This window comes from Dicentrarchus labrax, unplaced genomic scaffold (assembly GCF_905237075.1).
Source record: "Dicentrarchus labrax unplaced genomic scaffold, dlabrax2021, whole genome shotgun sequence".
Classification (NCBI taxonomy): Eukaryota; Metazoa; Chordata; class Actinopteri; family Moronidae; genus Dicentrarchus; species Dicentrarchus labrax.
Genome location: NW_026136720.1, coordinates 5,916,202 through 5,928,922, shown reverse-complemented (window position 1 = coordinate 5,928,922; position 12,721 = coordinate 5,916,202). Strand labels below are relative to the sequence as shown.

At 42.2% G+C, this 12,721-nt stretch overlaps 1 protein-coding gene across 3 annotated transcripts in view; it reads right to left on the bottom strand.

The window, feature by feature from the left end:
• The window catches only part of tspan9a (tetraspanin 9a), a 159,506-nt gene that overhangs the window by 6,423 nt on the left and 140,362 nt on the right, over window positions 1-12,721 (bottom strand). For all 3 annotated transcript variants that reach the window (XM_051381503.1, XM_051381504.1, XM_051381502.1), the window contains 4 exons: window positions 11,388-11,462; window positions 3,699-3,800; window positions 3,204-3,335; window positions 1,949-2,032 (listed from right to left, as the gene is read on the bottom strand). In XM_051381503.1, the coding sequence (XP_051237463.1) occupies window positions 1,949-2,032; window positions 3,204-3,335; window positions 3,699-3,800; window positions 11,388-11,462 (393 nt within the window). The remainder of the gene's footprint in view (window positions 1-1,948; window positions 2,033-3,203; window positions 3,336-3,698; window positions 3,801-11,387; window positions 11,463-12,721) is intronic.

Sequence of the window (12,721 nt, the reverse complement as noted above, 5' to 3'; positions counted from 1 at the left end):
CCTCTGGCTATTATGTAACATTGCAGAATTGTGTCATCAACTTTTCATGATGCTCAACACTGTCATGCTACCACCTTGCCTTTAAGTCTGCTAATCTGACAGCTCAAGGCCTGAGTCTCCATTCACCCACCTCTCACCTGAATTAGAGTCAGAGAGAGAGAGAGTGTGTGTGTGTGTGTGTGTGTGTGTGTGTGTGTGTGTGTGTGTGTGTGTGTGTGTGTGCGCGCGTGTAGAGATGGAGAGAGATCATTAAAATCAATGTCAGCCGAGTTGGTGTGGGGTTTCACTCTGCTTGAAGACTTTATCAGTCTCAGGGCAGATATTTGTCACTATTCTGCATGAACATACTGTGTGTGTGTGTGTGTGTGTGTGTGTGTGTGTGTGTTTGAAGAAGAATGAACAGACAGGGAAGAGACCCTGTCAGATAGAGAGAAGAAGTCAGTTAGAATAAATGCATGCAAGCATATAAGATTAGTGCGATCCTGTCATGAATACACAGTGATCTGAAGTTGGCCAATATATTTGAGGCTGACTTTCCCTCAGTGAGGTTGCACTAAAGCTCAAGCACCATCTTCCCCTAAGGATATTAGAATGTGCAGAATCTCAACAGAGAGATTTAACAGTGAGCCCACCTTGAGAGAACCGTGGACTCATGGATTAGCAAACTGAAGCCTCGTATTGCACAGTCACAGACAGGCCCGGGAGGGCAGGGAAAATAAAGGAAGAGGAAATGTTGAGAGCATGAAAAGTGGAAAGGAAGACGCAGAGTGCAAGGGATGATCCACCTGTTTTCATGCGCATTTTCAATTTGAAAAAAATAAATAAACCCGGAGAGGAAAATTAAAAAATAGCCGTAGCTAAAACGTTTATTACGCATGGCTGAGGTGGAAAAGCTGATGTATCAATAAAAACAAAAAGGTGAAATGGACAATGACAAACATGAAGCGAGTGACTTAGGCATCATTCAAGCAGACGAAAACATCAGCTATGTGTAGATCGAAAAGGAAACTGTGATATTCCTCAAATTAATGAGTGAAAGAAACAGAGATTGTGTATTTCCATTATGTTTCCTACACCGTTTTTGTGTGTTTAAGGTTTGACCATTTATCATTGTGCCTCATTCTTCTGCAATGGTTTAATTAGCGCCACCATCTGTTGATCTCAATGTGGTCAACTCCTAATATTAGTATTGCAGTAGTGGATAGAAACTCACTTTAATTAGCATTCTCTTGCTGGTATAATGCCCATATGACTATAAACAGTTCATTTTCATTGTTTATTTTTGCTGAGAACTGTGCACAGCATAAAGAAAAAATAGGCTAGAGCTCAACTTGTCGGGTGTTGCTCCGACCATGTGTGTGACGCCCTGCTCACACACGCAATGTGGCTGCTTCTAACTTGTTAACATGGGCGCTGATATTAAAAGCATGAGTTCCTGCGCCGCACACGTGCAAATGCAAAGACAGCGAGACACTCACTGTACAAAGACGGATCGATGTAAAGCAGAGTTTAGGACAAAAAGAGAAACAGTATGTTAGGAGGAATGTCTGTCACCTCTCCCTACAGTGCCTTTAATATGCGACTCCACACCTGTTTCTCTATATTCACTATCTCTGCTCTCCTATCTTCTGATAACTCCTTATACATTACTACAGTCTGCTTGGCACAGAGCCCAGACAGGATCAGGGTCCAGAAGACAGTGACTTCAATATTTCAAGATGTGTGGGTGCCCAGAACGCCCACCGAGCACAGGCCTCATAACTTTCGCTGTAGAACACGGTGGCACAGAGGCCACTGAATGCACACGTTTTTTTCAAAACATGTAGCCAGACAGGCAGACACAAACAAATGCACCCAGACACAAAGCGAAAAGAAGAAAAGGGAGGGAAAATAAATGGTAGAGAAAGAAATGGAGAAGGAAAGAACAATTCATCACTAAGCCTCCTACCTGCACTACTAAGATGACCATGCCTATGGTTCCCAGCAGGTGCTTGTTGTCATCCAACCATTCCTCCACTTTCTCGAAGCAGCCCTAAAATGGAACAACAGCTTGTGAAGAAACCACTAAAGAAATGTGAATTTTCAGTGTGTTAGAGGAATCATGTCACCATCAAGTTCACGCTTTCCTATAAAAATGTCTCCTACATATGGGCTACCAGGTGAGGTGTTAAAATAAATGAATAACCCATGAGTGATGACTTTAATGCAGACTTCGGGCCATATGGACAGACGTGTGCGCTAAGTCTTAAGTGTATTCCCACCTGGGTTCATTCAGAGGTCGCTCGCTGGCAGTGAGGTGGGGTGAAGGACTTAATGGTGGTTTCAGCTGGAAAGTGGTGCCCCTTCTTGGGTGTGGGTGCTGAGGCAGCATGTAAGGCTTAACTACAGTATATAGTGTGTGGCCGTCTCCTCTGGGCAGGATTACACACAAGCTTTTAGTGCTGGGCTTTCCCAGTGGACCAGCTCAATGTCTGCCTATTCTCATTTTGGCAATTATATTACAGCATTTAATCCCCTACTTTAGACCCGCTAACAAACCACATGCCAGACCAATAGCAGATTAGACTTGTAATGGGGGGATATTGGTGAACATTGTGCTGCAAAGGGCTGTTGTCTCATGAATAATGCAAAACAAAAAATCCAGCGTGATCAGAATCCAGCAATAAGATGAAAACTTTAACGCAATTTCAAATACACACAGGGTTGTAAAAGCAACTACTGAACAGATGGACCAAATACATATATGATTTATGATTTCTATGTCCCCTGTGAATCTTGTACTAGTATTAGTCTGTGTCCTAAATCAACATAATTATTATTTAAAACCATCATATATTCAAACACAACAAGAAATTTGTTTCTGGCTGTTGATCCCACTAGTGTTTTATCAATGGACGGACTATGGGACAGCGGGCCCCTAGGCACAAACATGTAAAAGGACTTCCTCGTATGGAGGACAGATAGGAGCAGGACAGCCGGGCCGAAAGAGGCAGAGCCACAACAAATAGCATAATTCTTTCTTCTTGCTGTAGCTGATTAATTCACTGAACAATAAATGTCAATATCACATCAAAAAAAGCTCCTCCCCAGGGGCCCTATGACCCCTTGGGTCCCTGTGCCCCATAGGCCAGGTTCAGTAATCCTTTCAGTGTATGTATAACAAAAACATGTTTGCATGTATATTATAGCCAATGTGAACTCACCCTGTTCCAGAACATGTTGGTGGAGTTACGCCCACAGTTCTGGTAATGCTCCTGGCAGCAGCGGTCAGGAACCACCTTCTCCTGTAGGGCCTCGTGCCAGTCGGTGTACGCTATCACACCGCAGCACTTCCACTGTGAATGAGACACACACACACACACACACACACACACACACACACACACACACACACACACACACACACGATTAGTTAATGCTTTCTGTCAGTCCAGGGAGACCTCAAACTAACTTTAATGTAACAAGTATCGTAATTAGTCCCTTTGCTTTAGAGGACTGCAATAATGGAATGAAGTGTACTTCAACAGCCAGTTTTGACTTTCAATGTCGCATTAAAATACAGCTACGAGCCAGGAAATACATTAGCTGGAATATTTCTGTTAAACTTTGCATTTATGTATCACTTCTAGTGTTGTGAGTGAACATTCAAGCTAATGTTTCTAATATTTGATGTAATGCGGGCTGTCAGGTCTGCCTACCTCTGCCTGGATGATGTTCCAGGCATTTCGCAGGCCTATGTTATTCTCTGAGTTGTAGAGAGCCAGCCCATCCTTCAGATCCTGCTTGGCATTCTCACTCACCTGGAGATGAAAGAAACAATAGCAGCCTTGGTTAGAGACCTTGGTTTAAAGGGGTTGGTTGAGCAAGAACTGTCGACTGAGTTAAAGCATTAATAATGTTTATATTGGTGCAGGCAGTTGGAGAGTGTTTGTGAAGGGTGCTTTCATATTATTGTTTACTTTTCAAACTGTAGATGTCTTTTTTAGACAGATGTAAATGATAATAGTGGTGTCCATTGTGTGCAGTGAAGGGAGTTTGAGTATTTTTGGAAGACGTCTGTATGATTGATCATGAATTCTTCTTTTTGTCAACTGACTAATGATGATGAAAACAGTACACAGATAGCAGAGATTTAGCAACAGCTAGAATATAAAGTTACAGGTAACCCTTATCTTGTCATCTAAAAATAACCCTGCTACAGTGACTTGGACTTTTGCATGATGACTGCAGATCTGACACATGTCATGTGTCGCCTCGCTCCACACACACACAGCTTCAACATGCCCTTCAGCAGAGATAGCAAATGATTTTCCTCTTGACTGAACCCCAACAATGTGCTCAGGGTTGCGCCACGTCTGATGGAGATTAATATCTCATTGGATGTGTTAATGAGATACAAAATCAGAGCTTTAGTTCTCCTGCAGTTCTCTTTGCCCATTGGGATTTGCTAACTGCCAGGACAGATTGAGAGGCGCTTCTGATAAGGGGTAATTATTACTGGAAAAATGACATGCACTGCCACAGCCATGCTGTACATCTTCACAGGCAAGTTATATCACAACAAAAGGAATGCACTTGCTTTAATATTTAAAGCTTGAGGCCTCAGACTGTGCCTAGGGAAAAAAAGCTGCACACAATAAGAGACAGGACATCATGTCTGTCACTTCCTGACACAACACGCTTCTTTCAGCTGTTCACCAGTTTCTTTACTCGGAGAGGGAAGACTGGTGTTCAGCTAGGCATTGTTAGGAGGCTGCTCAGTAAATCCTCCAGTTAAAAAAAGAATAGAAGTAGGAAACTGATGCAAGCTGGTAGATATAATATAAAGCCTGCTTTTAAGATATATAAATTTAATGTCGCTTGAGTTATAACCTGTTTAGCTCAGCAGAGACCTGCATTCTGTACAGAGCAAACCTTCCTTTGATCACACAGACAGCTAGATTAAGATTTCAATTAAGTGTTCAGTTCATTTATTGGTGAGAACAACCCCCCCCCGAACCCTTGTTTTCTGAGCTGCGAGGCATAGGAAAACTATTTGCTGAATTAAACATAAAAGAGAAACAGATTTTTTTCCTGATTAATTAAAGTTTCCCTGGCAATAAAACGCTTTAGTAACCATAAATCATGCAAAACCCATTTAAAGCATCCTCTAAAACCTTTGAAATAAGATTAGTATTATTTCAAATCACATTCTTCTTTCTCGCTCTGTAACTTTGCTGATGCAGAGGAGCGAATCTGTGTACTGCACCCCGGGCGGCGGGCCCTACCATATCTGTCCTTGTGCAGGAAAATGAGATGAAGAGCAGCATCATCAATCTATGTCTTGTACTTTGTTTCTATCGTCTATCTTCTCTTCTCCATCTAGGCTATATGTGATGCTGCTCGCTCATTACTGACTCCTCGCTAACACACACTAGAGTGCAGGGGCCCCCCCCACTACAATAAAAATCATCTTCTGGGTCTCCAATAAGTCTCTGCACATCCTCCATTTCATGTGTGGAAGTCTTTGTTACAGCCTGAAATGAAACTTAATGATCCAGATATACCGCTAACGAGAGGCAGACAAATGACTGCAGAACAAACAGGGATTTGATCATGCTACACTGCCCCATTTTCTCCTCGCAAAAGAAGCAGATACAAACACATCTTTGTGGCATTAGCCTATTTTTTCTGATAAGAAAAACTAACTTCTTGACTGAAGTTCATGTTGCTGGTACAGGAAATTGTTCACAAATAACAGTCCGACACCATTCCTTGGCAACATCTAACTCTCGTTACGTTTTCTTTGAAGTTGCCACAGGGCATCAGTGCAATACCTCAAGTGTGGCATATTGACAAAACCCTGAGACACCGCTCATACTTCTCATCATTACATAGATAAGCTTGTGGTTTCCTCTGGGCTGCCCAAGTCCACGCTCAGCAATACAGGACAGCACATTCATCACATAAATCTAAAGGGTTCAGCTCGGCCAGCGAGCGAACACACAAGTATCACAGAAGGGAAGAAAATATGGAGATGTGCTGATACACATGTTGACAGGTTAGAGGAAGGAATGGGCTTTGTATCCAAATCTGTGTGTCACTGTGCACAAAAGCAAAGAACAAAGAATGGGTGGTGGACTGTCTGAGAAACAACTTCAGACGCTGTATTAATACAATGCAGCCAGCAAGTACTGAAATTAGTGATAAGGTATTAAAGCTACTCTCTACTTAATTTAGTTTGTTTGATGCTTTATTTTTTTTTACAACTTAAAGTTGTACAAGCATATTTCTTTGGTTGTGTCTAATCCCAGCACAAATACATTCATAATTCCAGTGCAAAGACTCCCCACTGTCAGAACTGGGCCCCTGATCTAGTGACATGTAAACACCCCGGGGACCAGATACTGGGACTGTCACTGTGCAGACACAAAGCCTCACTGCTTACTCATTACCAGAGTACACAACCATGACTGAGCTGTCTGCTGCAATTTTCAAAAATGTGAAAGATCAGGTCTTTTCATTGGTGTTTCAATGTTGTATGTCCACTGAAAATCCAATTTTCCTGTTTCCAGGGCGCAAAGGTCAAATCCTGTGCCATGCAGATGACAAAATCTTCCATCGAAAAACAAATTTAAAGATATGTGAGCTGTGCCCCAGTCTTGATTCCCTTGTATTTCTTCCTCATTAGTTTTGTCTCAGAGGGCGGTTTGAGCTCCACAGAAAAAGCCCACAACAAAGTATTGCTTATTGCTTAATTTACAGTAGGTGGTGTGATGGGTGTATAGAAGAGCAATTTGCGTATTGCTGTTGGGAGTTTTATTCACTTTTACCCAACTGCTATTTATCACTTTGAGCGATTACACTCTTCAAATGATGTTACAGTGTTTAATTCCAAATGAATCACAGTCTCTGCAGAACAATTTCACAAAAAAATAAAATCCAGACTATGCAGGTGGTTTACTAAACATATTACCACTCGGAGAAAGAAGCCAACTAAATGAAAAAACAAACCATCTGTGAAATAAGACAAATGGTACATAACTACAGTATGTAAAAATCTAGCCAGATAAAAAGAGATTTTTAGCAGTCTGCCACCTTCTGTGCACACTGGCAGGAGAACAGCTTGGGGCTATACATAACTGGATGGGGAACCAAGACATTGGTCAAACAGTTTTTATTAGTGTATGATCTTCTGAAAATAAGAATGGATGTGTTCTTGTTATCTTACAATGAGCGTTTTTTTTTCTACAGAGGAAGTGGGTCCTCTTCCACAGAGGCCGAAATGTTGAACCGCCATGTTTCTACAGTAGCCGAGAACGGACAAATCAAACACTTGCTCTAGATAGGCCAGTTTCGTGGCTGCAGCTGTTTTTGTCTCGTGGCCACAACTCTACTCAAATGGTTGCAATCTGCAACTTCACTGCTGGATGCCACTACACCCTACATACTGGTCCTTTAACTTATGCCTTTAATATCTCTGGCCACTTGGAGCAGCGGACACAAGCTGTGAACAAAACACCAACATATCACCATTTAAGTGTCTGCTGTTTGGTGCAGGGCAGGCAGCGTAGAGAGGTTTTTAGAGCTTTTTTTCGCTGAACACAGCTGCCTACTGGGGCTGAAAATAAAGTGGCAAGAGCAAACCAAAACAGTACAGTGGAAGGTCGGAAAATCAAAACAATTAGCATATAGAATTATAATGCTCTGTAGAGCTGAGGGGAACTAAAGAGTTATAATTATCTGTGGGTTTGTCACAGCATTCCTGTGACTCATTGTATATATAAAAATATTGGCTAGCCATCCTTTACTTGTACATTTACCTTCCTACATACGCATCGTAACACAACACACTAACAGCACTCATGTGAAAGCACATGTTGTGGTATGAAAAATTATGCATTATTCATACCATAGCTGAAGATTTGACTTGATGACGACATGGTCACATTTAGGTCAGGTTATTTTGGCAATTTTGATGTCGATAAGTGGAAAATGGTACGGTCCTAATTAATTCTCAATGGATTAAGGTGTAATACTTTTCATAACTACAACTTGGAATTTCCCATTAAGGCAGGCTTTAGAATCATGCCAATAGTAAAACTGGAAATGAACAGCAATCCTGAGTCTTTGCACAACTATTCTTCAAATTTCTATTCCCTGTTGTACTCGCCTCATCTCCCCCCTCTCATCTCATCTTGAGTCTTTAAACATGACTCATTCTATAAAGTCTTATACAGCTTCACAATTCAGAAGAAATTGTCACATATTTTACTGTCTTCAAGTGAAAGGAAGCAAGTCTTTTTGTGTATTGTCAGATCACAGAGACGATGTTGGCTTTTCTCCAGTCAGCTGTACAACTGTATCGAAATAGTGTTACCTCATAACCAAACGCTAAAGTGACAGACACAGCCCATCTTCCCTCATTAGCTCTGCACACAGGGATAAACTTGTGTCAACCCAGAGAAGCTTCCTTTTTCACATGAAGTTAGCTCTTTCAAAAGTGTTCAAAGCTCCGCAATCATTCTTGGGTCACATGTGTACTGTCAGGACTCCTAAGAACTGAGGCTAACAATATTTTACTGTTGCTCTCATTGGACAAGTGTGTTAGCTAACTGCCCGCAAAGTGTAATAAATGATGTGGAGACACAGCCTCACAGCCAGAGGTCCCCAACAGCACATCATTAAACAGGATACTTAATTCCCTCGGTTGCTCGGCAAGCCTGTGCCGGCTAGCCTGAGGCCGGGGCACTCGACAGAGCAAGGGGGAAGACCCCCACTACTTCTCTGTAATTGGTCTGAATGGAGAAAGTAAAACATGGCCGTGGATTCATTCTGCCCGTGAATAAATGCAATACATGACTAGATGTGCCTGCTGGTTTGTTGGGTTGTTAGTAAGATAGATCAGGAATGTGGCGCGGCCCTACCTGCCCTCTAAGTAGTCTTTCACATGCCTAACTTTCCTTCCTCCTACATGACATCATTACCTTTCTCTGGACAAACAATTTACAATGACACCTTACCTCACTTTTGTCACTTTTGTCCTATTTTGATCCTCCCTTTAGACTATTTTTATTTATCTCTCGCTCTCTCCTCCAACAACTTACCTCCCTACCACATTCATCTTCTTTCCTTTCACAGCGTTAGATATCTCACCTCCCTTTTTCTCTCATATGTCCACCTGTTTTCCCTCCATACCTTTCCCCACCTGCATTTTCTTCTCTCCCTTCATTCCCGTGCACATGCTTTTGGTGCTTCACTTCACTGCTTGCCAGGTTCTGCTTTCTCATTCCGAGCTAATAAACCTTTACCGGTGTTCGGCTCGCCGTGTTGGGTTGACTGAGGCACAATGAGGTCACGGCATTAAAGACGGATGGCTGTAATCTGGTTTGTGGCCTAGCCATCTGCTGTAGTCAGCTGGTTGCTAACTGCAGGGCCAGCCATTATTATACTACGGCCTCTACATGGCATTTAATCAGAGAGCTTAACACCATTGGGCTGTGGAGGGAAAGAGGGGGTACCTACACATAAGCCATACCTGGAGGCAAGACTGCTAGGGCGAGGAAGAAGAGAGAGAGAAATTCTCCATTAAGAAGAAAGAGCAGTACCTCTTAAGCAAGATTAAACTGGTGGAAATGCAGAAGCAAGGGGGGTTAAGATGTGAAATGAAAGCAGTGAAAAAATGTGTTCCTCCAGCAAAACCAGATAGTGTATGTTCGTTTCTTCCTCAAATCTTGTCAACAACTTGTCACCCGGAAGGATCACAGTTCACAGAGGCGTCACTCATGACTTAAAGATGACCTATTTGAAAGACTAAAATATCTGTTTTGCAGGCCTCTGTCGATACGCAATTTACAGCTGCCAACTACTGTATGTCTTCCAGACTTGTTAATAAATGCCTTGTGATTAGAAGATCAAATATGAGAAGTGAATTAGTGATTCCTCTGATCATAGCCTGTAGCAGAGGATGAGGAGAGCCTCACACGGCTTACTAGATCTCACTGGAGAGAAGCAAGCCAAGAGGAGAGAGAAAACAGAGCAACATCTAAAGACCTTGTGTGATGGACACCGATTGTCCTTCATCTAATCCTGACTTTATCCAACATAAAATGCCATCTGAGTAATAGCATCACACAGTTTCCTCAAATTTGCAGGACGCCTCGTTTGGAGGCAGTCTGAAAATGCCGTCTCCAATAACATATAATTTGCTGTGATGGCTTTGCTTTTCCAATGACATTTGAAGACCAATAAAGGGAGCCGTATTTGGTAGCGATCAGCATTATCATGGTTTCAGGTCCCATTAGGTCTAAGCCAGGATAAACACGCTGTAATTTGGCAAGACGGGAGAAACATAAAATGCGGTTGCTATTCACTGGAACTTGTGTGAATGAGACAGTTCTCCCCGACTAACGCCCTATCCCTTAATGCAGACTCATTTGATTTCAGCCCCATTTGGCTATCTTTCTCTGACTTCCCCGGTGATGGGGAGGCACTGCTGTGAAGTCAAGAGGCTCCCCATTAAAATTCCACTGGAGGGATCAGGCTTTGGAGGTTGTTTTTTTTCAAAGTTAAGCCGGTAATATTTTGGAGATAAGGCAGCAGACATATTTACTCCTGACAGGGTGTGCCTCCGAGACCTGATCCAAATCTGAGAATGGATTGGCTGCTAAATGAATTCCTTTATCTGTCTGAGAGACTAAGTTTGAGCAATAACCTCAGAACAAAGAGGGAGAATTAGCCGGCGTCCCAAGGGCCAGGCGACATAGAGACTTTGAATATATAAATAGATGGATCTATCAACGACTTGTCCTTGAAAACAGACAGAAGTCTTCATTGCTTGTCCTGCATAAGACATTTGTCATGTTCAGGATGAGACGTTAATTTAACATGAAGAAGAATCTAGTCTGTTCATGGACCCAATAATCTCCATAGCTTTACATATGGTCATCTGTTGTCACCATATTGACATACACCTATCTTGAGCCCATGCAGGGGTCATGGGAAATGTTCTCGGGGCCAATTCCGGGGAGCCAACTGGTGGGGATTGGGCTGCATTTTGTGGCCTAACCTTTGACTGCTGGGTTAATGGTAGAATGAAGACATTCAACCTCCTGCCTGAGAAACAACCAAATATAAGGAAGAGGAAACTCGGATCCCCCGAAGCAACTGGAACATGGATATGTTTATCACACTAACACCTTTTACTGCATTGTGCAGTTGTGTGTGGCCCTGTGTGTGTGTGTGTGTGTGTGTGTGTGTGTGTGTGTGTGTGTATGTGTGTGCAAGCCTCACAGCCTCGGCATTGTGTGTACACACTATGTATAAGCTGTGGTGAAGTGCATGACAAAAATATTACAGAGTTAACTGGAACAATATCAGTCAAAACATGGAAAACAAAATGAACTTACCTTATCTGAGTACACGAAAAACAGGATGAGTAATATCAGCTCTGCCAGGAGAATTATCAGCAGGACAATGAAGAACTGTCAGAGAGAAGGTGGCAGACTTATTTTAACAATTGCTTTGTCATACTTGTCAAACATGTTGAATCTGAGACTGGGCTTCTGCTGCAGTCATTTGTAAAACCTTTACATGACTGTAGATTGCATACATGACAGTTTGTATACATTTTATAATGAGCTCAGCATCTGTTATTTGTAGTGCTTCATAAACTTAAGCATGGAAACACGTTTGATCAATTTAGGTTAAAGTAAAAGTCAGACATTTTCATAAAATCTGCTCTTTGCTCTGTTGCTGAGAGTTAGGTTAGAAGAAGACTGTCATATCTGTGCAGTAAGCACTAAACTACAGCCAGCAGCCTGTTGGCTAAACTTAGCATTAAGGCTTGAACCAGAGGGAATCAGCTTGGCTAGTTCTGTCTGAATTTAACAACTTCCACCTACAACATCTCTAACGCTGACATTATTATATACATCTTGTTTGTTTAATCTGTCCAAAATCCAGATGTAAAAAGGATATATTGTGGATCAACAAGTTGCCTGGCAACCTCACTGACTGTGACAACAAGACCTCAGAAAGTTACTCCGCCAGGCCAAGAAACAGCCCAGCACTTAAACAAACAAGTGTTTAGTAGTGAGCTTTAGAGATGCTGGTTGCCATTGGACAGAGCCAAGCTAGCGGTTTCCCCTTGTTTCAAGTGTTGGTGCTATGCTAAGCCAACTGGACTAAGCCTGCATGACTTCAAATTGACCATAGAGACACAAGAGTAGTATTGATCTTTTATTTAAATCCCAGCGAGGAAGCAAATACGCATATTTTGCTAAATGTTGAACAGTTTCTTTCAGGTGTCAGGTTTGGAGCTTGATACAGCAATAAAATAAAACAGCACACACTCAAAAATACTAAAACAGGAAAGACAAGACAAAGAAAGATGAAGGAGGAGGTGGGAGTGACAGAGGGAAGAAAAAAGGAGAATCCAAGTGCCGTAGGGCATGTGAATGTGTTAAGGGAGGGGGAGAAAGTTTAATACCTCCCTAGATTAATTTCCAACACAGGCTTGCATCTCATCTACTTTTCTCTCCCTACTTGATTCCCCTTCAGCTCAATATTTACCCAGCTCTTTGGCAGAGCATGGGTGGAGGCACGCGAACCTAGATTTTAGAAAACCCCATTAATTCCAAACTCATTAAGGAGGAAGGGCGTAGGTTATTATTTGTGTCAAGGCCCAAATTAAATAGTTAAGATGTTGGTTGAGTGTCTGGGTTCCCAGTTTAGTCTATGA